Source organism: Hyperolius riggenbachi, chromosome 5, assembly GCF_040937935.1.
Source record: "Hyperolius riggenbachi isolate aHypRig1 chromosome 5, aHypRig1.pri, whole genome shotgun sequence".
Classification (NCBI taxonomy): domain Eukaryota; kingdom Metazoa; phylum Chordata; class Amphibia; order Anura; family Hyperoliidae; genus Hyperolius; species Hyperolius riggenbachi.
Window position 1 is genome coordinate 404,277,761 of NC_090650.1, and position 26,953 is coordinate 404,304,713.

General features: G+C 44.0%; 1 protein-coding gene across 1 annotated transcript in view; it reads right to left on the minus strand.

Annotated features, from left to right (window-relative positions):
- The window catches only part of CSMD3 (CUB and Sushi multiple domains 3), a 1,539,978-nt gene that overhangs the window by 27,704 nt on the left and 1,485,321 nt on the right, over positions 1 to 26,953 (minus strand). The window contains exons 63-69 of the mRNA XM_068237930.1: positions 21,331 to 21,504; positions 19,263 to 19,336; positions 18,201 to 18,312; positions 13,829 to 14,008; positions 12,561 to 12,626; positions 7,244 to 7,402; positions 2,141 to 2,253 (exon numbers count right to left, since the gene is read on the minus strand). Coding sequence (XP_068094031.1) covers positions 2,141 to 2,253; positions 7,244 to 7,402; positions 12,561 to 12,626; positions 13,829 to 14,008; positions 18,201 to 18,312; positions 19,263 to 19,336; positions 21,331 to 21,504 — 878 coding nt within the window. The remainder of the gene's footprint in view (positions 1 to 2,140; positions 2,254 to 7,243; positions 7,403 to 12,560; positions 12,627 to 13,828; positions 14,009 to 18,200; positions 18,313 to 19,262; positions 19,337 to 21,330; positions 21,505 to 26,953) is intronic.

Consider the following 26,953-nt stretch of genomic DNA (forward strand, 5'->3'; position numbering starts at 1 on the left):
TTCTTTGAATATTTAAAATCGATTTTCTCAAAAACGACAGGGTCTTTTTGCCTTGTACCCACTATTCTACTTAACACATGTAGTAATTTTGCTGGCAATAGCATTTATGGGGGCTTTGCTATTAACTGCTAAAGTCTGCACAAAACTAAGCAAAATTCTGAATGATTACAATTACATACAAAATTAATTATGATTGTCCACGAAATTTTGCATTACAATTATGATGCATAATTATGACTTATGATGCATAATGACGCATAGGTGTAATTTCCATTCATCACTACTCTGCACATTGCACAAGACCCCTTAAACCCCAGAGGAGGCTATTGTTACACTCCTGTTTATAAATTTGGACCTGTTATCCTGAAGCATCCTCCGAACAGCAGGCTCTAAGGGCTGGTGCACACCAAGCGTTTTTGGTAGCGTTTTCAAAACCGCGACCGCCTGTGAAAACACTTGACTAATGTATCTCTATGGGATGGTGAACACCAGCGGTTTTAGGTTTTTAGCAAACCGCAAACATGGCTCCTGCAACATTTTTGCGGTTTTCAGATGCGTTTCTGCCTCAATGTAAAGTATAGGAAAAGCTCAAACTGCTCTGAAAAACGCTAGATCAGAGCAGTTTTCCAGGCGTTTTTGTTACAGAAACTGTTCAGTAACAGCTTTACTGTAACAATACATGAAATCTGCTATACAAAAATGCTCCAAAAAACGCTAGGCATGTCTAGAAAACCTCTCTAAACATGCCTAGAATCGCTCTGAAAATCTGCTTCAAAAACCTCTAGCGTTTTGCAGATCTGCTAGAGATTTTTGTTGTGCACTGGGCCTCAGAGTGGTGCTGTTGCTGCTCAACCCAACATCATTATGTTGTTCAGACCGTAAGACAGGCACAAAACAGAGAGAGAGAGAGAGAGAGAGAGAGCTGTCTGAGAAAATTACTGTATAGCAATCACTACAATTTACGATAGTCCGTCCAGACTCCCGCAGCACCTGTCTAATAATGATGTCTCAGTCTAGCATCAGTGAGATACACTAGCGAGGCAGTTCATCACATGCATCTGTCATTTGTAGGTCTCAGATTGACTCAGTAAAAATATTTTCTCTTTTGTTTTCACCCAACCTAACCACTTAGAAGATGTGACTGTTGAAACTTTGATGTCCTTCTATCATTTTAAAGTGTACCTGAGATGAAAACAGTCTCAGGTTTTATACTTACCTGGGGCTTCCTTAAGCCTGCTTGAGTGCGCTCGGTCCCTTGCCGTCTCCCCGGGATGCTTTTGTCCCCCACTGGATGGCACATTCCCCTGGCTGTGTCGCATTTCATTACGCATGTGTGGCCTGGCTGCGCACATGACTCCTGTTGCACTCCTGTGGCCAGGAGGGTTCTGCACCTGCGTAGTAACTACTGTGCAAGCGCAGTATGCTCCCGGCCACGGGGGCACAGGTGACGAAGCACGATTCAGCCAGGCTACCGGGCCATTCAGCAGGGGACAGGAGCGACCCAGGGAGATGGTGTGGGACCAAGTGGCCTCAAGGGGGCTTGAGGAAGCCCCAGGTAAGTATGGAACCTGAGACTTTTCTCGTCTCAGGTTCCCTTTAATACTAGGAAATAGGGGTAAAATTGATATGGAAGTGCACCTCATTACTGGCGGGGCTTAGTGATAAGAGATACACATGGCTTTTATAAATACTCTGGGGAGGGTCTAGCAAGAGTTAAATGCTTTATTGTATGCTAAACAGGGAGGAAATGGGCAGGACAGTGAGACCGCTGAGGTGTAGTGCTGACCACAAAGAGTCATTTTTATGAAGCACAGAAGTGAGCAGGATGACGTGATCTGCTCTTTGTTAAGAACAAACTCCCACTCTGCTCATATTTTAAAACTATTTATTGACAAAAGCACAGGTGTGTAATATGCAAATTGTTGTGCACTAATTATAATTAATGCAAATTTAACCATCCTATCTATTTAAAAAAAGGGGCAGGCTAAACTACGGCTTTCAAGCAGTGGAGAGAGCTGCATGGAAATCATCTGTTCACCCTCAAACTATTTATAAACACCTGCAACATTCCATTCCCAATGTGTCTTTTCTTTTCCCCGGTCATGTGAAATAAACATGTTATAAGCAGAATTTCACTCACAAATCCGTCCATCGCCCACTTCTCATCTTTCATTTTGCTCAGGGAGGTGTGAGACGAGCTTTTTATTGAATTGATGTGCAGAACCAGCCGTGCTTCTTGGCTTTTGTAAACCCCTGAAAGGAAAAAGGTATTAAAAGAGCCACATAAATATACGTTATACACAAAATGCTGAAGCTATTCGTGTGCGTGTGTATATATATATATATATATATATATATATATATATATATATATATATATATATGTATATATATTGGTCAGGGGGGGGAATATATATATATATATATATATATATATATACATTTTTTCCTGAAAAAAAAGTATACACACTCATAACATACTATATATATATATATATATATATATATATATATATATATATATATATATATATATATATATATATATACTATACAACAACTGGAGGGTATTTTAACTGAAGAATGGGCTACAATTCCTTTGGAAACAATTTGTATGAATCAATACCTCGGAGAATTGAGGTTGTAATTGCCGCCAAAGGTGGACCTACACGCCATATTAACCTCTTGAGGACTGCAGGGCTAAACCCCCCTAGTGACCAGGCATTTTTTAGCTAAAATGGCCACTGCAGCTTTAAGGCCAAGCTGCAGGGCCGCATAACTCAGCACACAAGTGATTCCCCCCCCCTTTTCTCCCCACCAACAGAGCTCTCTGTTGGTGGGGTCTGATCGCTCCCCCCATGTTTATTTTTTTTTTAATAAATATTATTGTTTTTTTTTTTTTTTTAAAAAAACCCTGTTTCTTTAACTCCCTTCCCTCCCTCCCTCCCTCCCCACAGCCGGCCAAATATGGCGATCGGCTGTCATAGGCTTCTGCCTATGAGAGCCGATCGCTCTCTTGTCCCCCATGGGGACAGCCGTGTCACACGGCTGTCCCCAGTGCAGCGCTGCTGCTGATCGCAGCGCTGCACAAAGTAAATAGACGGCGATCACGCCGTCTACCGGTCTCCCGAGCGGCAATAGCCGCTCGGAGACTGAAGGCGGGGCGGAGCTCCGCCCCCCAAGCAGGAGATGCGCGCGCAGCCTGCGCGCGATCTCCTGCAAAACAGAGCCCCAGGACTTTACGCCAATTGGCGTTAGGCGGTCCTGGGGCTGCCGCCGCGGCCACGCCTACTGGCGTGACGCGGTCGGCAAGAAGTTAAAATACATTTTGTTGATTTTCAAGGTGTTTCCATTATGTTGTCCAACCCCTGTATATATATATATATATATATATCATATATACAGAACAAACCCAAATTATGCTGTGGCTATGGTGGGGGCAAAGCCTGATCACCCACAAGGCAAACCTAGGCACTTATCGAGGGTCCGGTGAGAGTCTGGGGGCCAGGTGGGTGCCTGGTGGCGGATCAGTGAATAATGGCGCACAGCACCTATAAATAATAATGGATTTAATGTAACACTGTCAAGGTTAGGGTTAGGCACCACTGGGGGGGTCTTAGGGTTAGGCACCATCAGGGGGGTCTTAGGGTTAGGCACCACCAGGGGGGTCTTAGGGTTAGGCACCACCAGGGGGGTCTTAGGGTTAGGCACCACCAGGGGGGTCTTAGGGTTAGGCACCACCAGGGGGTGGTTAGGGTTAGGCACCACAAGTGGGGTCTTAGGGTTAGGCACCACCAGGGGGGTCTTAGGGTTAGGCACCACCAGGGGGTCTTAGGGTTAGGCACCACCAGGGGGTGGTTAGGGTTAGGCACCACCAGGGGGGTCTTAGGGTTAGGCACCACCAGGGGGATGGTTAGGGTTAGGCACCACCAGGGGGGTGGTTAGGGTTAGGCACCACCAGGGGGGTCTTAGGGTTAGGCACCACCAGGGGGGTCTTAGGGTTAGGCACCACCAGGGGGGTCTTAGGGTTAGGCACCACCAGGGGGTCTTAGGGTTAGGCACCACCAGGGGGTGGTTAGGGTTAGGCACCACCAGGGGGGTCTTAGGGTTAGGCACCACCAGGGGGATGGTTAGGGTTAGCCACCACCAGGGGGGTGGTTAGGGTTAGGCACCACCAGGGGGGTCTTAGGCTTAGGCACCACCAGGGAAGTGGTTAGGGTTAGGCACCACCAGGGGGTTTAGGGGTTAGGGATAGGTACAGAGAGGGTTCTGTGTGTTGACGCTAAATAACTATAAGGCTTTAACGTTAAATAACAATAAGGCTTTAACGTTAAATAGCGATAAGCGGCAAACGGATTAGCGGCAACACTGTGCGCCATTATTCACAGGCGCCATTTTCAGATGGATCCGCCTGGTGGTCCCACGGATCAGTTTCAGAGAGATCCATTCGCAGTCAGTTTCATGAAAAGTGGAGGACGGACAAAAAAATCTCAGCTCAAGTTTGAACACAGCCTAAGGCTGGGTTCGCACTGTACAGTTCAAAAACTGACCCTGTAAAAACGGATCTGTTTTCAGTTCCAAATGATCAGTCTATTACATTGGGCATCAGTTCATCCATGTGTTATGTTCCATTCCTTGTCACCACCCATTCAGAATACCCGTTGGCATCTGCTTCTTCCGCCCAATCCAGGATTATCCGCCAGGGCCCACACTTGCTTACTGTTTGTCAGGACAAAACAAACCGATCCATTCTAAATCAACTGACATAAAGGGATCCTATTGCTTTGCGTAAGATCCGTTCCATTTTTCTACCTTAAACAGAGCATTTCTTGTGTCAATGTGAAGCCAGCCTTATTATCTAGACTGTGTTCTGAGCCGTGGCCAAACTGCAAAATGCCGCTTTGTAAGTAATGGTGCCCTAATAGCTCTTCAGCCACCATACGAGTCCCCTGTGAATCTTTTAATCAAATTGCTGAGGTCATATTGGTGGCTCCTTGAGTCTGGATTTGAGAGATGATGCAAGAAGCTGGAAATCTATCATTTCCCCGGGGTGCGGTGTACTGCTGACTGCCAGTCGTGCTGAACACCACTGCAGAACTGTGAAGTCACTGTAAACTTTTACATCTTTGCTACCTAAATGCCTAGCTACTGACTGTGGCTAGCATAACCAGCTAAAGCAGGAACCCAGAAGTGTGGCAGTTAACTGGTCGGGGATCCACAGAAGTTCCACTCACCATTTACAACAGCTGAGTGTGGGTGTTAATAATCAACAGCCTGTGGATTATTTACCACCTATCCTGGAACCTATCCTATAGCTTGCATTGTGTGTACGAGGCTTAAAGTGAACCCAAGAAAAACCTTGGTTAAAAAAGCAAATATTTACCTAAGAAGTGGAAAGCTTCTAGATCATGTAGAGGCTTAGCTCCTCTGTTGCCACTCGTGGAACCCCCCAAAATAATCTAGCAAGAGCTTGAAGATCTGGGCCGCGCTTCACTTCATGCATGAGCCTGGCCATCAGGGCTAGATTTCTGGGAAGGCCACCAAGGCCCGGGCCTTGTGCGGCAGCTAGCAAAGGGGCGGCTGGATATGGAAGAGGGATTGCTGCATATGGAAGAAAATGATGAAAATGGGAGCACCACTGAACTGAACTGAACTGAAGGGGGCTGCTGTTCATGAATCTTATGGTACCCATACACGGTACAATAAAAACGTTTGAATTTCACTTTTTTTTTCTACCAAAACAATCAATTTGAATGAAAGTTGAAGAGAATCTTTTTTTCGATCAAGAAAAACAAACGATTTTTTGTCTATAAAAATCTGATCAGCCATGTTGGAAAAATCTTTATATTCAATCTAACGGAATGATCAAACTAAATGATCTAATCGAAAAAAAAATGAAAAATTGTACCAGGTGTGGGCACCTTTAGACATGGAAGAGGGATGCTGTACAAGAAAGTTGGCCTAGGGCAAAAAAGTATAAATCCAGCTTTGATGGCAATACTGCACCTGCGTCAAAACGGTGGCACATGCGCAGTAAATCGGAGCTTTCCATGCTAGTGCGCAGGTGCGGCCATGCTCTCACAGGTGCAGTATGGCTGTGCTTGTGTATGAAGAGACGCGTGGCCAAGATCTTCCAAGGGCTTCTGATGAGTGGCTGCAGGGGCGAGGAGGACCCAGAAAGCCTCTGCAGGATGCAGAAGCTTCCATCTTCTTGGGTAAGTATGTGTTTTTTGACCCAATGTTTGCCTCGGGTTCACTTTACGTTTCTCTGAAGTGGAACCTTTGCTCCTAAACACATCTAAAGGGATGATAATATGATTTATTTTCTCCCTCACAAACTTGAGATAAATCAAGTAATTTTACTGGCCAGATGCTGCCTTTTAACAAGTCCTATTAACCCTTAGAATGCCATCTGCCATGGTTTTGTGCTAAAATGCCTTCAGACCTCTGTGACGTATGGATGTGAAACACCTATGGACGTCAGCAGTAGGGATGTAACAAGAGGGGAGCGGCGGCCCCAACCACTAACCTTCCGTTCCTCCGATACAGGGGACAATACTTCAGATCAGGTGTTTTTGTGGCTACGCTTTTTATGGGTGTGAAGATCATGATGGCCACACTTGTTTTACGACCCTTGTGGGATTGGCAAAAGATTAGGGGACCCCATGAATTGAAGTTATGCCACTGGTCAGTGGCAGTGTAAGGGTTAAGATTTCGCTGTACCATCATGTGTACAGAACAAAAAAAAATGTTTAATTTCTCAACAATCGAGGAGTTTTACTTTTATACTGTGAACAATTTAATTAGGTTTGAAGAACATTTTTATTTTTGACAGTGCGGTCCAACTTGCAGATTCAGGGCTTATAGTAATAACTGGAAATAAAGTATTTCATAAATGTCACTGAACAGCTACCTTTTCTGTTCTTAATATTTGGAAATGAAGCAATTTCCCAGACATAAAAGGACTTCAAATCAGATTTAAAAAATATCATTGCTTGCAAAGTTTCAATGATTCTTTTTATAAGTTATAAAATGACAGCGGAAAATGTCACCGGCGTCTGTAGACGGGAAGCGAAGCCACCGCGCTTTCAATCCAAGGGAACCGCAGGTATTTTTTTCCCCCGTGGCTTAGACTGTATACTTAGGAAACAATTTAGCCGGGAATGATGAAGAGAGAAGCTGCTGAGAACAAGAGGTTATGAGTTCCACATCCGTGATGGCTCGCCATAATGGACACCATTACCTGTAAGCAGGAATTCGGTGTTGCTGTTGATCAGAGTGGCATTCATCCTTCCTGTGGACATGTTGTAGCTGTTCACCGTCAAGTTCATAGGCTGATTCTTCCCTTTCAGGTTGTAAAAGCCTTTCCACACATAATTCCGGTTGAAGACGTCATCTGGAACTAGAAGGGAAAAGGGTCACATAAATGAAGAGTGAAGATGGACGGATGTTTTCACTGCTCAAACATTTTTACAACTTTACCCTTGCTGCATTTACGTCAGTAGGAGAAGAAAATAATAAACAGGTTCTGGATGTGCCTTCAAATTACCCAGATAGAGAGTGGGTGAGGCTATTTGCAACTATGTTGGACCACTCACTGCTCAAATATTTTTGCAATTGTTTTCATAATGCATTGACGTCAGTAGGAGAAGAAAATAATAGACAGGTTCTGAATGTGCCTTCATATCACCCGGAGAGAGTAGGTGAGGCTTCTTGCAACTACGTTGGAACTTCTTTTGTGAAAAAAAGAGCATGAGAGAAAATTAATGGGAAAGGAAGGCACTTCTATATCAAACTCTACAGAATGAGATTTTCAGTAATAGTCAAAAATGCAAGCATTTGCCGCTTGAACCAGCTGATTTTGGCACATTGTTGTGCCGAATGTTTTGGAATCAATGCTGTCTAATTTGGGCACCCAGAGTTTCAGCCGGGGTCGTATAAATTAGTAGAAATAAAAAGTAATTTGGCCAACTGCAATAGCCGGTAACCGAATTAGGTGTCCCCTTGCCTTGAGTTGCTACATCTTGGAGAAGGAATAGCAATCAGCACAGGCCGGGAGTTTGTGCAAGCGAAGGGTGAGACTTTTTTTCGGCTTCTTCCTTTGCAGAGATGGTCTACACTGAGAATAAATAGATCCTTTGCCACTGGCCACATTCCAATCCTAAAAAAGGATTAGATGTGATCTTCCAGGGCTTAGTAAATTGCGAGGGCACCGTGATTACTAATGTACATGGAACCCCTACCCTTATTTCTGGAAAATCGCAGCTGCAAAGTGGATAACAACTTTTACAAAAAAAGTAGCATGGTGTGTGCTCATGACCAAACAGCACCTGACTATAGAAAAGTCTTGCAGGGAATTTACATGCTCAGCATGTGCAAACTGCATCCATAGCATCAAAATATGCAGGATCGAAACCAACTACACCGCTTCTTACTGCCACTAAGAGGCTTTAATCCACATAAAAATGTTTACATATTAACAGGGGATTATTGAGTCGGCCTCCTATGCCCCCAGGAAAGGGAAACAGCAAAAGCATCTGCCCCCAAAACACTCATTGCCCAGAAGCACTGCAACAAGAATCATGACAATCGCATGAAAATCGCAATGCACAGCAAATCACGTTTGTAAAACAGCTGCACAATGCAATCATATTGCAGTGCATTTATTACCGTGATTGCAATTTGCAGTGCAATAGCAGCCATAACTGACCCATAACACATTCCCTTCCTTAGCACAAATAGTTGCAATGCATTATGGGAGTATATTCTTATTCACATACAACTAAATACCTGTAGTGTATATTTAATATTTAGCTTTAGATTACTTGACAAAGAAATGGGCAGTTGTTAAATGAGCTACATGGTAGACACAGCAGGTTGGGCAGTATAGATATTGAGTAGGCGGCACCTATAGTTTGTGCAGATAGTGGGAAAGGGGGGGGGGGGAGTGATTGAAGAACAGCCTATAAAGAAAAAGCACAGAGACAATGGGAGCCCAGAGGTTGCAGCAAGTTAAGATGATAAATGGTCAAAGTGGTGTAGTGATGGAATACTCACAAAGGAGGTTTTCAGGAGGGCAACCAACCATTGCAGGCAGGTAAAGTTTAACAAATCTGACTCCACTTGGGTGTCCAGAGGGACTGCATATGGTCGCTCTCTTAGAGAAAAATACTGGATGGGTCCCGATGATGTGGTAAGGACAAGGGGATCCAATCAGAACACCCCTCCTGAGAGTAGGGTGAATGACACAATGGGGGCCCAGTATAAGATAAAAAGATAAAACTAAGTTAAAAACGCATAAAGTGAAAAGTGGCGAGGTGGCTCACCTCTATAAAAGTGCCAGAACAGTAAATGAGCCAGGAAACAGGCACCTGTTTCCTTGCTCATTTACTGTTCTGGTACTTTTATTTGGCCTGAGGAAGTAAGCAAGACCCACGAAAGGCGTTGCCAGTGCATAATAACATTAATTGTTCTTAGCACAAATTGTCATCATTAAGCCACCTCACCTCTTCATTTTATGTGTTTTTATGTGTTTTATCCTATATGAGGTGCCTCTTCCCCCTCCCCCATTGTGCAGATAGTGTAGGGGCCGAATCAATTCTTGTAGTGATGATGATAAATGGCTGGACTAAGCAGCAATGTGAATGAATGAAGCCCCTGGGAACTGGAGCCCTTCCGACAGTGGAGTTTCTAAGCATGTGCCTACTGTGCCTAATGGGAAATCTGGCCATGAAGAAGAATCCTGAGCTAGTAAAATTCTGCACCATTTACCAGCACACAAATGATAAAAGAACACACAGGCAAGGCATGATTCATTTAAAGCAAATTAATTGCGTTTTAAGCTTAAAAGGTTTAATTATTTTTACACGTAATCCAACGGTAAAACCGAGAGACGAGCAAATCAATTAGGCCATTTTGTGAGTAATTAAGCTGATCTCTTGTGGGAAAATGGTTTTCACATTTCACGGCGTGTTAGATTCACAGCTTTGCACCTGATTTAGTGAGTGGTTAGCGGTTGGGAACGGCGTTATCTTGTTAAACTCCTGGAATGGGATATATTTCTTGGAATGTCACACCGCGGTATAAAAGGGAGGGCCTTTGCTTTCAGCGGTAAGTGGGAAGATTACACTAACACTTTTTGGGGTTCAGCAGAGGCCTCCTGACTGTGACCCCAAGAGATCGGACATATGCAGAACTTGAAGAGCACCCGTCTGGCCTTAAAAGTATTTGGGACAGTTTGCGCTGATTGGGAGCACCAGATCTGCTGGATGTAGCCAAATAGAGTCATCAATCCCTTTTTGGCAGTAGATATCCAAAAACACATTTGCATGAGCTAAGGAGGGGGCCTCTGCAGAATATGAAATGTAGCAGCCATGATTCTAGAGAGGTGTTATGGATCAACACTAAAATCAGGGACCCCTCCAGCAACATTTTGATGGGCTTCTCCCACATTCATCTGCTTGGGAAGATTAGTATTTAGTTGTTATGGTTAGCGAGTTAAAGCGGAACTGTAGATAGAAAATAAGCACATTGTTTCACTTACCTGGGGCTTCCCCAAGCCTCCAGCAGCTGTCCTGTCCCGCGCCGGTCCTGGCCGAGCCTTTGTTCTCCCGCCGCCGCTCCGTCCCGTACCTCGTCTTGTAAGTCGAGGCCAGCGCAGCCTTGCCAAGGGTATCCTTTCTTCGCGTTCCTCTCTGCAATAGCGGGTAACGCGAAGTAAGGATACGCGTGGCCAGAGCCGCGCAGGCGCAGTGGCCTGGCGGCGAAACCGAAAGTAGCTGGTGGTGGGAGAACGGAGGCTCGTCAAGAAGTGGCGCGGGACAGGACGGCTGCTGGGGGCTTGGGGAAGCCCCAGGTAAGTGAAACAATGTGTTTATTTTCTCTCTACAGTTCCGCCTTATGCCTCATTAGGGATATGCAAGAACACTCTTGCGAAAAGTGAGAATGTCCTGCAGAGTGCGGGAGGCGACAGCGGGGTATGCAGTGTTAACTCCCTTGGTTACCACCTGCATTCTGGTGCATTCCATCAGTACACACTTCCGTACTCAAAGCTGGAATGTATAGGCTCTGAATGCGGGAGTGTCCAGTGATAGAATGCACCGGAATGCAGGTGGTAAGCCAGGTGAGTTAACCGGCATATACCGCTCGCGCTTCCCGCACTCTGCAGGATATTCGTACTATTTGCAAAAGTGTTCTCGCCCATCCCTAGTGATCATGCTTAGCAGGCAGGTTAGAATTAAGCCCCATCTACATGATACAATTTTTTGTGGGATTCGATTCGATTTGATTCATCAATTCAATTCGATTCAATCCGATCGGGATTTGATTCGATTCAATTTGCCATTGTTTTGCAAAGGCAAATCGAATCAAATTGAATCCCGATCGGACATGTCGGATTGAATTGAATCGAATCGATGAATCAAATCAAATCAAATTGCACAAAAAATTGTATTGTGTGGATGGGGCTTTAGATGTCCGGAAGGTGATTATGTAGGGCTAGATGACAGGAAGATGACTATTTTACATACTGTAGTTAGTAGTGATGAGCCAAATTTTTTGGGATTACAACATGAAATTTGCGATTGCAACACGAACTAGTAATTCGAAATGATCAGAAAATTCAGAATTTCTTAATTCGGAATTTTGGATCATAATTTAATGTTAAATCTTAATTTCCTGTTTAATTTCATGTTACTCATAATTTCTTGTAAAACAAGAAAAATTACCTGAAATTATGAAATTACAGGTAACATGAAATCGTAATTTCATGTTTTACACAAACATTTGTCACAAAATTACGAAAATTTTAGTAATTACAAAAATGTTATCACATTAACAATTGTAATTATGAAACAATCTTAATTACAAAAAAATACAAAAAAATGTAATTTTTGTCATTACGATTTTTCCATTCTGATCATAATTACGTAAATTATGCACAATTTTACACAATTTTAATTAGAACAACATGATCATCGCTAATGGTTACAGTAAACAGAAAGGTGAAGCAGGTGTTTACGTTAGGCAGGCATGCAGGTGGGGTTAGATGTCAGAAAGGTGATGAAGTTGTAAGATAATATTATGCTGGCAGGTTAGTGTTAAACAACAGGAAGGGTATTAGATTAGGCAAGGAGCCTAAGGTTGGTCCAGAGCTGGATCATCCACAAGGCAAACCTAAGCAGTTGCCTAGGGCTTGGGGAGAGTGTAGGGGCCTGGTGAACAACACAAAAGCCAGGTGACCATCAGCAGTAGGCAAAAACTGTTAGCTTGCCTAGGGCCCCATTTCTAGTTTGGGTGTCAGTAATGTGATTTTTCAACAAGTGGAGTGAATTAGTGTAAGGCAAATTAATGGGACCAGGAGCAGAATTACTCAGTGAAAACACCAACAAAGTTGATATAGTGGAGTTTCAGAAAATTTGAAAACACATCTATTCCGCATGTACCCCTAAACAGGGTCACATGACAATGGACAGCTTAGCAACAATCACAGATTCAGACTTGTTCTTTGAGAAAATAGACCCTGCAAATCAGACTTGTTATAACAGATGTTTACTACCCACCACTTAGTTTTGGACTTGGTGTTCCCATAACTGGTTTGGTCTTATTCTCCAGTGGTTTGGATCCCGCTGTAATAAAACATAAAAGTGAGTTGTTTCAATATGTACAATATAATCTCCTGCAGTTGTGTTGACTCTATGTCATATTAACATCATTCACCTTGACTAAGCTCTTAAAGAGGAACTGCAGTGAAAATAATGTAAGAAAAAAGGGCTTAATTTTTACAGTAATTATAAATGATTTAGTCAGTGTTTGCCCACTGTAAAATCTTTCCTCTCCTATCTGAAATGTATCACATGATGACATTTTTACTGCTGGCAGCTGAGGTCTGTGGAAGGAGGTGCTATTGGAGGGGTTTCACCACAATATCAGCCAAACAGAGCCCCTGGTGATCCGTTTGAGATTTCTTGTGGGAAAGGTGATATCGGCTACTGATTGGGATGAAGTTCAATCCTTGGTTAGAGTTCCTCTTTAAAGGACAACTATCAACGTTAACTAAATTCTAAATGCCACATACTGTATATTTCCATTAATTACTAGCAAATAACAATACAAAGGCTTTCTTTCATCTTTTCATGTTTTATGTAAAGAAAATATGACTATATATATATTAACCCTGCAAACTGTAAATCGATAATAACCCTTTTTATTGTCTGTGGATGGTTAATATTACTGAGTAAAGCCACAGACAATAACTTTTCTCCACTGTCTGTGTTGAAGAGATTTCAGTTTACATCCTGCCTGTTCCTTCCAGTGCCATCACTGAAACAGGAAGTGAGCAGGACTCCCTGACAAGAAGAAGCCAGACAGGAAATTAAACCTGGCAGGAATTGTAACGCTTCCCAATCCTACCTATAAAACCCCTGTGTCTCTGTGACCACCCACACCCGTGTGTGTGTGTGTGTGTGTGTGTGTGTGTGTGTGTGTGTGTGTGTCTGCGTCTGCGCTACTGCGCATGTGCTGCAGGGACAGCCGTTGTTGGGACGGAGCAGGACAGCCAGGGGGCAAGCCGGGAGTGTGCTTGCCTGCGTGCGCGGGACAAGCGGGAGCGTGTGTGCACATGCGGCGGGTGCGCGCATGCATGCTGTCTGACAGGTGGCGGCAGGTGACAGACCTAGAGTCTGTTATTAAACGGGCTAAGGTCCCTAGTTTAATAATAATGCAAGCAGAATTACACTTTAAAAAGCCTTCAACTGGCTGCACTATTCTAGATATTTTGGAAAGGAACAATTCTCATGTTTGATGTATTTTTCTGAATACATTCCATTACCTGTACAGACGGGCACTTTGCCACTCCACATGTTATCCGGCTGGCAGGTCCTGTGTTCGGTCCCTCCGGAGAGCATATAGCCAGGCTGGCACGTGTAGATTAATGTATAGCCCAGTGAGGGGAGGTCTATTCCAACCACGTTGGAGTGTAATGGAGATTCTGGCTGCTTGCAGCTGTGGGCTGGAAGAGGAAAACAGTAACCGACAGAGCACAAAACTCATCACTGTCCTTTTACACATGAGAAGACTACAGGGCTGCACAGTCCTGGCAAAGCTACGTTATATTTACACAGTAGGCAACACAACAGCATGGTGATATATAGAGACACAAGGTGGCACTTTCTGTTACAGCATTAAATAGACTATAAAGTCAAAAATAAACATCTTACCAAACTTACAATAAGAGAAAGTTATAATGAATTGGCAGGTCTGTTTCCTATAATGCAGTCCAGTCTGTGCAGACTTTTGGGACGTATCCCCGCCCCTTTTCAGACGAGCCCCATGACATTCTCTCAAATCAAATCAAATTAAATCAAATCAAAGATAGTTTTATTGGCATGACCACGATTCATACAGGCATTGCCAAAGCAAAGGGAAAAGGGGGACATGGTAGGGGGACAACAGCTAAGCAGACTGTGGACATTTTTAGGTTTACAGTTCCGTTATGCTCCTCTCAGTCTGTGGCATGCTGTGACATAGCGTGCAGCGATTGTCACTGTGGATTCCTTTTCTCCCAGTAAGATATATGTTTTTCTCTCATCTTTTAATGTGAGAAAGTCTGGGAATTGTTTCATCAATGTCTTAAAGAGAACCCAAGGTGGCTTGTAAGAATCATATTAGCACACAGAGGAGGTTCTGCATATAATCAACAACTTCTGTTGCTATACTGTCTCCCACCAGGCCCGACCTGCGCTCCGCTGCCCCCCATAAATCAAACACCGTGCTGGCGACATCGATAGCAGGCTGTTTACATCTGCACTGTCACTCTCGCTGCTCCCCCACCTCCTCTATGTCGGCGCTTCCTGCTGCGTGTCGCTAGCACAGTGTTTGATTTATGGGGGACAACAGAGCGTGAGGGGGGGGGGGGGGCTGGGGGGAAACAGTATAGCAACAGAGGCTGGGCATTATATGCAGACCCAGCCTCTGTGTGCTAATAGGATTCTTACAAGCCACCTTTGGTTTTCTTTTAAATAACTGTCCCTGGTTGCAGTATATTTGGGGCTGCTGCACTAGCAGGAAGTGGTTTTCATCCCCAAGGTTCTTCTGCTTACAGTGTTGGCATAGTCTCTCCTCCCTGGGTTTGTATGTCTGTCTGTGTCTCACAGACTCTATTTCGATGTTGTGAGCACTCAGTCTGCAGACGCTCAGGATTTTCCTCTCTTGAGAAATTTTGAGCTTTTCAAGGTATGGGGCCATTTTATATTCTCTCTGTAGGGACTGGCATATGGTTAGCTTTTGTGACTGTTTTATCTCACTCGTCACTCCTCTATTTTTCCACATAGTCCTCTTTGCTCCTGGCTGTGGTGTGTTTTATTGGTACTCTTGTTAGGACTTGTGGATCTGGGGTTTGAGGCAGTATACAGTAGAGTTGACCACTTCAGTGCACATGGCTTTTCTTGGTCTTCGTTGTGCAACATGGCTTTGTAGTGGGAGGCTGCTACTCTGTAGGTGGGCCCAAAAGGACAACACTCTCTTCTGTATCTCAAGCTGTAATGGGAATCTACCCAGCTCAGCTCGGCATGCATTGTTTGATGTACTTCGCTCGATTTGAGATAGAGTGCCACATCATTTCTCTGAAAAAAAGGCATGGCTATGCGCCAGACATCGGCGCACACAGGGCTCGGGGATTGCATTACAGGAAACAGACCTGGCAAGTCATTATAACCTTCTCTAATTAGGAGATTGGTCAAATGTTGATTTTTCACTTTATAGTCTCTTTAAGTGTATGAATAGCTTTGGAAAGTAAAAAACTTAAAAGTCTTACTTTCAAATTGTAATTTAACAATTTAGAGTTGAAAGTCAGAATTCACAAAATTATAGCATGTAAATCATGTTATGCAAAACTCCACATGTTATGCAAAATTACATTCCTGTGATGTACACTTTTTTTCCTCCTTAACATCTTCTAAACCTGCTCAAGGGATATGAATACAAAAATTCTATGGGAAAATTCTGCGTGAAAATGTGTAAATTCTAAGCAAAATTGTAACTTATTGTGAACATATTTGTGTGCAAATTCGCACTAACCATAGCTAATCTGATGGTTAGTACAAAAATGTATTTACAATTCATTACAGTTTTTCGAAGCAAACACTGAATCCTGGAAATTTGGTATTCATTAGGTAATTCCGTGCCAAATTTAAGAATTTTCGTTTTTCAAATGTGGTAGTTCTGATTATCCCTAATGCAAAATGTCCTAAAATTAAAGGAATACTATCAATACCCAAGTGTTCTAAAATGACAATGTACAAATAATGTCTAAGTAGCTGTGTAAACATTTTCCTACTTTTCATGTTAAATATCAGGCAAAAGCTGTAATTTATTGAGGGTAGGATTTAGCTATATTGGGACAAATCAATTGCAGAAGGGGTGTCTGCTTCAATGCACAGCCAGAGTTGCATATCAGACTACAGAAAGCAAATATCAAACATATCAAACTCTGAAAGCAAAAACAGTATAAAAAGCTGTGACAATTAGTTACATTTCCTCTGCTCTCTTCAGACACTTCAGTCAGAAACACAGGACACAGATGCTGCAGCTGTTGGGAGCTTTCTCTCTCTCTCTGTCACACACAGTTACACATAGAGTTAACTGATCAAGTGTGAGGGGAATTTCCCCTCTCCTCATGGCTCAGTCAGCCGTCAGTTTTGGCGTCAGTAAAGTTTAAAAGTATTTTGATAACAGTAAACAAAGAGGCTGCTACTAAAATGTATACACCAGTATACACCAGTACTTAGCAGCACTTCCCAAACAATTCCTGTGTCAATTGAAAAAAATATGTGAATCGATAGTATTCCTTTAAGGTAGCCTTTTTTTTAAAATATCAAAGTAGTGTTCATATGAGCCAGTGGCGTAGCTAAGGAGCTGTGGGCCCCGATGCAAGTTTACAGTGGGGCCCCCCAAGCACTCTATACATAACAATTGATACGGCGCACCAAAACCTGCCAATGGCAATTACAGTCTCAGAGGTGCAAGAAGGGGATGGGGAACCATTTGTTAATAATTACCACAATTCAAAGTATCTATAGAAGTGATTATTATGAGCACAGGACCAATAGAGAGCTAATACTGTAGTTGAGAGAGGCCAAGGGCCCCGATGTGGTGGCTACCTCTGCACCCCCTATTGCTACACCCCTGCATATGACCAATACTCAGCCCTAAAAAAAATAGTTTAAACAGCTATTAAGGGAGTGTCATTGCTGTAGTAGCGGACAAGGAGACACTGCAGGAACTTTGTCTCTTCCAGCTTATTAATGATTTTTTTTTTGTATGGAGTAAATTTACCCCTTACTTCTGCTATGTTGATCCTCCTATGTGGGCATTCCTGGGTGGACCAAATAAGTTGAATGCCAGGTCAGCTGTATATCCAAAGGCCATGGGCATAACAATAAGCCCTGCGATCCTTGCCTGTATACTCCTCCCTCTCCCCAACCGCAAGTGCAGCCAATTAGAAAAAATACCTCCCTGTTTACTCCCACCGACTGTCCCAGCAACCTCCTCCCGCCATACGGAGTAGCAAGCAGCGGGAGTGTCTGTAATGTTTTCCTGCTTCCAGACGCTGCATCACAGCAGAACACTCTCTGCTGCCATTCACCAACTCCTGATCTCGTGACTCACATTGGGTTCAGGGACCAAGGGGTCCCCATCAGAGCCCACATTCCTCCCACCCCAGCTATCACACACTGATTGCTATTAGACTAAGAGGTGCTAAAAGGCCCCCAACCCCCCCAAACACCTAAATCTCTAGTTATCTGGCTTGCAGTCATTGCCATGTGTCCCCTTTTCTTATTTCTCTCTGCTTCAGACGCAATGGGGAATGATAGCTGAGTGAGTTATGCGCCCCCTCCTTCACTGCGCCCTGAGGCTAGAGCCTCTCTCGCCTCTGCCTCGGCCTGGCCCTGGCCCCCATGCTATCATTTTAGCAGGGGAACCCTATTAAATATAGTTATGCTCCTGCCAAAGGCATTATGTAAATACAATCAGACAAGATTTGCAGTTTCTGGACAATAATGAGCAAAGCCTGACTTGTCTGCCTTTGCTGGTGTGCCCAGGGAGGAAATATCTGGATGCAGACTCTACTGCACTATCCACTGCACTTCTGGTACTATTTTATAAACACACTATAGGCAGGAGGATGTTTTGATGACACTTACGGATGCACTCAGTGAGGAAGCCACTCCAGGTGAGGTCAGGTAAACAGGTCCGGCTAGTGGAGCCATGCAGCAGGTAGCCTTTCTTACAGGAGAACTGCACCACCCGGCCCACCTGTATAATAAGGGCAAACAAGAATGTCAAGAGAATAATATCACTGCTCCCGAAAATTGAGTTCATTATGTTGTATGAAATCAAAGAAAAGGTTACACTCTAGGCAGAAACAGAAGAACAGTGGGGAGCCCTCAGCCCTTTCCTTTGCTATTCACTTCCCGAAAGAAAATTGAAAAGTTCCAGTTTCCTTATTTTAAAGTAGAGAATGTAGTCATGTACGAGCTGCGGCCCTCTTTCCTGGCTCTGAGCCTTCCTAATCAAACCAATGTCAGCAGGGATAAGAAGTTTCCCACCCTCTCAATATCTCTGCCTCTACGGTGGTTAAAGACCAGCTCCATCTTTTTTTTAGTTTTGGACAGATTGGAGAAAAGATGTAACTTCTGTCAGTTCATTGATTCTGTCTGGGTTCCTGAGGTTGCCCCTTGCCTCCTTTTCCTGTGACGCACCTTCTGTAATGCTCTTGTCATACCTCCAGGATGCATTGCGGGCACTGGATGTGGGCTATGTGGGTGCTGGGTTCCATGTGGTGCTTGGTAAAGTCTATGGGGATACTGTGCAATGTGAGTTCTGGGTGTGGGCTATGTTGGTGCGGTTTGCCTTGGGAGTTCTGGGTGTGGGCTATGAGAGCTCTGCTTGCCATGTGGGTGTGGGCTGTGGGATATTCTGGGTGCCCTATATTTGCGGGCTATGGTAGGTATAGGTCTTAAGTGTCATGTAGGTGGGGTTAAGACTGGTACTGGGTGCTAGATGCCATGTGAGTGGAGCTATGTGTCAAAACTGGGTGCCATTCGGTTGCAGGCTATGGGAGGTACTAGGTGTCATGTGGGTGGGACTATGGGTGGAACTAAATGCCATATGGGTGCAGGGAGCCATGTGGGTGGGACTATGGGGGTTACAGGGTGCCATTTGGCTGGGGCTAAGGGAGTGGTGCCCTATTTATTAGTATCTACCTGATAGCCATATGTGTTGTTCTGGAATCCATGACGTGGTGTCCCAGGGTTGTCACAAGAGGTCCACGTGGGTTCTAGAAAACAGAACACAAAAGAGAACCTAAATTGTCATGCTTAAAAAGCCTTGCAGATTATACACCATCCAATGAATTGCTCACAAAGTTTATAAACCACATAGGGCTTGATTCACAAAGTGGTGCTAACTGTTAGCACGCCTGTGAAAACCCCCTTAGCACGTCTAAACAAGCTTTTCGCGCATAAAACTTTACGCGCACAAAACTTTATGCGCATAAAACTTTACGCGCGTACTGCACAGAGCGCAGGGCGCTCTGCGCGAAGTGCCCATTAAAGCCTATGGGACTTAGCGCGAGTAAAACTTTGCGCGCGTAAAACTTTGCGCGCGCAAAGTTAGCGTGCGATCTGATTGAGAAATCCGGTGCTAACCTACTTAGCACCCTGGTTAGCGCGTCTAAAGACTTTAGACATGCTAAGTAGGTTAGCACCGCTTTGTGAATCAAGCCCATACTGTATATTGTCATTATTGTACTATTGGTTCTATACAGTTTCATCAGTGGCAAAGTTTAGATTTCCATCCTAGGAAATGCTGCTTTCTGTAATGCTGGGAATACACGATGAGATGTGGCAAAAATGGGCATGTCCATGCAGTGAGTGAGCGTGACCATGGGTGGGGCCAAATGTACATGAACTTAGCAGCAGTGTAAGCTACAGATAACGGGCCTGCCCATCGAAATATTGGATGGAGCCCCCTGTCCTTTATTTAGATAATTTACAATCAGTATAGGCATAGAGCAAACAGGGACCCCCAGGTTAGGTGGTGAGTGACAGAGCCCCCCAGGTTAGGTAGTGAGTGACAAGGACCTCCAGGTTAGGTAGTGAGTGACAGGGACCCCCAGGTTAGGTAGTGAGTGACAGGCACCCCCCAGGTTAGGTAGTGAGTGACAGGGACCCCCAGGTTAGGTAGTGAGTGACAGGTGCCCCCCAGGTTAGGTAGTGAGTGACAGGGACCCCCAGGTTAGGTAGTGAGTGACAGGGACCCCCAGGTTAGGTAGTGAGTGACAGGGCCCCCTAGGTTAGGTAGTGAGTGACATGCGCCCCCCAGGTTAGGTAGTGAGTGACGTGCACCCCCCAGGTTAGGTAGTGAGGGATGTGCACCCCCCAGGTTAGGTAGTGAGTGACAGGGACCCCCAGGTTAGGTAGTGAGTGACAGGGACCCCCAGGTTAGGTAGTGAGTGACAGGGACCCCCAGGTTAGGTAGTGAGTTACAGGGATCCCCAGGTTAGGTAGTGAGGGACAGGCGCCCCCCAGGTTAGGTAGTGAGTGACAGGGAACCCCAGGTTAGGTAGTGAGTGACAGGGACCCAAGGTTAGGTAGTGAGTAACAGGGACCCTCAGGTTAGGCAGTGAGTGACAGGAACCCCCAGGTTAGGTAGTGAGTGACAGGCACCCCCCAGGTTAGGTAGTGACAGGGACCCCCAGTTAGGTAGTGAGTGACAGGTGCCCCCTCACCTTGCAGCATCAGACCGCACTATCAGCCGGCGACCAGTTAGAGCAGGCGCACGGACCCACCACGCTGTATATGCGTAAGTGATGTCACTTCCCCATATCAGTGCGGTGTCCGCTAGGTTGCCCGGCTGGTCAGAGGAGGTCTGAAGCTGGGACAGCCAGGGGGGGGGGGGTGTGGTAGGGGGGCACGGGCCCCCCTAAAATAGGGCTAGTGACGCCGCTGGTTACCAGTTTACCCAAATGCATACTTGCAAAATCAGGAAAGACAATAGTTTAGATAACTGCAACCAGGTACTTTGGATGCAGCATCAAAAGCTAACACTTTAAGCATAGCACAATAAGCATTTTTCCACCAAGACGTTTGCTTTGTTGGATTATATGTTTAGCCTGAAGCAAAACATTCATTAAATCAATCTAGTTTGAAGAAAAAATAGAAACTCCTGATAACCAGCAGTGGCTGCTGACTGTACCAGAAAGTAAGATCTCAATGCAGTAAAGAGAATAAGATGTTGCATTGTCCTCCATATGAAGCCAGCGTGCCTTACCTATGCAGCGTGGCGGAGAGCCACTCCATGTTCCATCTGCCAGGCAGATCCGGGTGCCAGAACCAACCAAGATGTAGGGGGGATTACACACAAAAGACACCTCTGATTGGTAGATGAAGCTCTTGCCCTCCCGTTTGCCATTAGCAGGTATTCCAGGATCACCACAAAACTTGGCTGCAGAAAACAGAGAAAACAGTTGATAAATGTTGGAGTTTGACATCAGTGTTGTCACTGCAATGATTATACAGCGAAAGTGCATAAGGGAATGGTGAGAACTGTGTGTGATATTTCCTCTAATTGATTAACATTTAGGAGTCACTGATTCAAGTCTTCTGAGGAAGGGGAGGAGTCCCAAAAGGAAGTCACTACAATGATTGCACTGTGTAAGTGCATAAAAAAAAGAATGAGTACTTATGAAATATTCTTTATTTGCTCTACAAATATTCTAAAAAAATATTGTTATTGGATCAGCACCCTGAGGAGGAGAGGGACAGTATTGCTTGCAAATTTTTGCCAAAGTCATTTTCGCATCGAAAAATGTCTTGAATGTTTGCTATGTATGAGAAAACGCGAAAATCAATCTTTTTTCGCGAAGACGTGTAAAAAAATCTATATTTTTAATGCAAAAATGCATAAAAGCGATATTATAACTGCTACTACTTTAGCGCCAAAACATGAAAAATCTGTATTTTTACAGTGAAATTTTGCAATAAACCTGAAAAATATCAAAAAAAAATTCCCAAAAATGTTTGCTTGAAAATTGAAAATATTTTTGCAAAAATGAATGCTAAAAGAATATTAGCATTTTTGCTCATCACTGGAGAGGGAGTTCCCATAACAATTTATGCTAGAGTATGATGTACAGTACTCAAGCATTAGTACGTGCACTGAAACAGATACAATCATCTTAATTATGTGTTAGTAGAAATGCAGTGGCATAACCAGTGGCATAACTAAAGAGCTTGGGGCCCCAGTGCGAGTTTTACATGGGGTCCCACAGATTCGGATGGAAAAGCCAGCCGAATTGCTAGCGCAAGCGATTCGGCCGGTGGCTCCATTGCTCCCTATGGCAGCGTTTCCCCGCGTGATTTGCCTGCGGGGAAACTGCGGATTCGGCCCGGTTTCCGCGCAAGTGGAAACAGGCCCTTAGATGCAAAGGATCAGCGGGATGCCAGGCAATGTGCATTGATTAAAAGGAAATAAATATGTCAGCCTCCATATGTCTCTCACCTCATGTTGCCTTTAAAGTGAACCCGAGGTGTGAGTGATAAGGATGCTGCCATATTAATTCCTTTTAACCAATACTAGTTGCCTGGCTACCCTGCTGACCCTCTGTCTCTAATACGTTTAGCTATAGACACTGAACAAGCATGCAGCAGTTTAGGTGTTTCTGACATTATTGTCAGATCTGACAAAATTAGCTGCATGCTTGTTTCTGGTGTGATTCAGACACTACTGAAGCCAACAACTAGATCAGCAGGGCTGCCAGGCAGCTGGAATTGCTTAAAAGGAAATAAATATGGCAGCCTCCATATTCCTCTCACCTCGGGTTCACTTTAAGACAAACCAGTAGCTATCTGATAAAAAGAATCTAGCAATAAAGCAATGTCTTGGATTGCCAATTAAGCAGCCTTTTCATGAGTTTATGGTCCATAAAGCACACTTTCAATTATATATTAAAAAAGAAAAAAAATCAAAAAAAGAAAATGTCATTCTGACAACTCCTAAACCTGTGAACAAAAAACGGCAATGGGAGTGAAAGGCTTAAACGGCCATTGGAAGAGATTTTTAGAAGCGTGCGTTGAACTGCTAATGGCCAGTATAACTGTTTCGTCTGCGGACGCGTCTGACAGTGTAATGCAGAAGCAGACATAAGATCATGCTGGGATTAATATATTTTAGACATATTTTAATTAGGGCTCAATTGGATTTCAGCTGTTGTCAAACTCTGCTTTACTGTAATGAAGTCCTGCGGAGGCTATCCTAAAATCTGAATAAAGCCGACTGCCGTTTGCAATTATTTCATTCGCTCTGGCTTTCCTGTCTTTTGTACCGCAGCATGGTTCAACGCGAAAAAAAAGAATTTCGGAAGATTTAACTATCATAAAAAATTAAACTAATATTAAAAGACCACAGAAAACAGGAGAGGAAAAAAAAACATATATATTAGATCACTGCTGCCCAGAGCTTTAGATAGAGATCACGGGTGACACTGGCTGTAGCAGCAGGGTAATCAGCAGGAAATAGAATTCTGTGCTGAATAGGTTAAGGGATATGCTAATTCTGGTCTCTCTTACCCACGCTGACTGATCATGTCGTGTAGGGGCTCATGGTTTTAATTACAGATGTATTTTAAGCCCAGCTAAACCTAAAATTGAACAAGGCAAATTCTAACTGCAATCAAGATGATAAGTGAATGCAAACAGTGTGCAGAAGCAAAGTGGTACACAAAATACCTGTTTTATGGGCCAAAAATGTTTGCCAGTGCAGTGCAACTTTCTCCCTCTACCTATGGGATTGAGCTGAAGAGTCGCGAAAGCAACAGATCTAGTCTAGCGGTGATGCAGTGACTTTTACATGTGATGGGTGGAAAAAGGTCTAGGCGAGTGGATGTGCAGCGCTGTTCCTAGCAAACCAGGAGGCCATCACTCGGGATAGGGCCAGTAAAAACTCTGGGTGTTACTATCTTGCTGTGATATGTGAGTGTGTATTTTTTTTTTAGGTAATTAAATTTTACCTTAAAGTGGAATATGACCAAGCATTTCTTCTTTGCTCTAAAAGATTATTTAGAGCATATAATATAGTAACACAATGTTTTTTTTAGTAAAACAGCATTCAAAGGGTTACATCACAGGGCTGAGTCTTTCTTCTGCAGGGAGAACCGCATCTGAACTGCTTATAATCTTATCTTGTGTACACATTCTTTACTTGATACATTTATGAAAACATTCTCTGGCTGTGCAGGACTTCAGGTGATGAGTCCTGGGGTGAAACACAGGTCAGAAATCACTGCTGGCAGCATTCACAACAGAATTACAACAGTTATGAATAAAATGCACCAGCAGCTTTCAAAGTAAATTACCTGAACTTTGGGAAGTTATAATGTCTAAATGAATATTAATACTTGTGCACAAAAGCAAATATGATAATTGTATGGGTTATAAAAAGCAGGAAAAAACATTTTTTGCTGAAAATTTCGTCAGAGTTTTAAACTGCTTTAAGGTTTTAGAATCCAGGAAGTTAACAGATACTTTCCCTGTGAGATGCAGACAACAACAAAAAGTGAAGTGCTCGAATGCTTCCCCACTCTCTACAGAAAAACAAACAAAGAATATAAAAAAATTGTCTGGAGTACTCCTTTAACTACAATGAGCACTGTCTTGTAACTGTAATGCAGTTCAAACCTCTCATGGTCAATATTTCTGAGCTGTCTTCATCCATAAAATGGGGTTTGAGTTGTTTAAAAGAAACAAAGGCTTCGGCTCTTGGCTGGTGATTATTTAATGAAAGCAGAAAGTCGGAGAAATATTCAGCTGCCTCTACAGTAAGCAGCAGCTCTTCCCCAACTTAGTTTACTTCCTCGCTAGATTAACATAAAGATTATATGTGTTGCAAGTAACACAGGCGCCATTGCCATTCGCCTCACGTCCTGGAGAGCGTTGCACTCCTGAAAGTAAATCACATAATCTTCTGCTGCTGAATAATAGATCACAGAGCAGCTGGCTCAAATTCCCGGCACAAAGCGTAATGTTGTGCTTAACTGACCATTCCATATTGAGTGGGACAATGTAATCACATCCACAAGTGGAGTATGAGCGGCGCAGATGGGGAATGGGATGTACGGCCGCTCGCCGCGCACAGCCTTGTGTCTTCTGGCTATCTATAAATCTACGCCGAAATAGCTTGTGCAGTCTATAGGCTTCAAAACAGGAAACATTGTTCACGGCAAGAAGATGGGAGATAGAGTTCAAAATCTTATAATAAAACCGGAACTTGGGATTTGAGCTTTTCTAGCTCCACAAGTCGCATGGAAATTCCAATGTGCTGACTTCACACACCCAGAATCCCGCACGGATCAAGCCACCCCTGCAGGGGCGTAGCAATAGGGGTTGCAGAGGTAGCGACCGCATCGGGGCCCTTGGGCCAGAGGGGCCCCGAAGGGCCCTCCCTCAACTACAGTATTAGCTCTCTATTGGTCCTGTGCTCATAATAATCACTTCTATAGATACTTTGAATAGTGGTAATCATTAACAAACTGTTCCCCATCCCCTTCTTGCACCTCAGACACTGTAGTTACCATTGACAGGTTTTGGTGCACCATATCAATTGTTATGTATAGAGTGCTTGGGGGGCCCCATTGTAAAACTTGCATCGGGGCCCACAGCTCCTTAGCTACGCCACTGCACCCCTCTATCTCCAGCCAGTTATGGAACAGGAAGATTATTATTATTATTATTTATTGTATTTATAAAGCGCCAACATATTACGCAGCACTGGACATTAATTTAGGTTACAGACAATATTTAGGGGTGACATACAGCAATATGACAATACAGGAATACAAGAAAACCAGATCACACAGCACAGTAAGAGTACAAGGTAATTCTTAGTCAGTCACTGGATGGAGCATGGAGATTAGACAAGTTAGGTTCACTCAAATGCATAGCATGGGTGCACAGTAATGGAGGTGCATTATCAGGTAGGACACAAAAGGAGGAGGAACCTGCCCAAAGGCTTACAATCTAGAGGGAGAGGTAGGGACATGAGAGGTAGGGGACCAGAGTTCAGCTGTGGGTTTAGAGCAATTGTGAGGGGTGGTAGGCCAGAGTGAAAAGGTGAGTTTTGAGGGCCTTCTTGAAGGTGTTGAAGGAGGGAGCTGCCATAATGGGTGGAGGTAGGGACTTCCATAGTATTGTCTATCTTCGAGGCGTGCATGGGACTGGGTGATGCGGGGGACGGTCAGGCGAAGTTCATTGGAGGAGCGGAGTGAGCGGCTTGGTGTGTATCTCTGAGTAAGATCAGAAATGTAGGTTGGACAGGTTTTGTGGACGGATTTGTAGGATAGGAAGCCAGTGGAGGGATTCACAGAGGGGAGCTGCCCTGGTGGAGCGATGGGAGGAGTGGATACTTCTGGCTGACCAGAGGGACCAAATCAGTAAACTTGTATACAGAGGAGTTAGTTCACCAAGACTAGAGAATGTATGTAATCCTACAAACCTGCCCTGAATTGATTAAATATTGTTAGATACCGACATCATTGGGTTCTGATCAACGCTGTGGAGTTGGAGTAGAGTATAATTGGGTACCTGGAGTCAGAGTCGAAGTCGGTGGTTTCATAAACTGAGGAGTTGGAGTCAAATGATTTTTGTACCAACTCCACAACCCTGGTACGTATTAGACTAAGGAGTCAGAGTCGGAGCAATTTTGGGTACCTGGAGTCAAAGTCTGTGGTTTAATAAACTGAGGAGTCAAATGATTTTTGTACCAACTCCACAGCCCTGGTTTTATTACACCATAATGAGGCTTTCTGATAGAGTGAGAGAGTGAATCAGCACTAATGGAACTGTATTTGCATAACATGTGCCCATGTTAGTATTTTGAACAACACTCACAATTGTCCAGA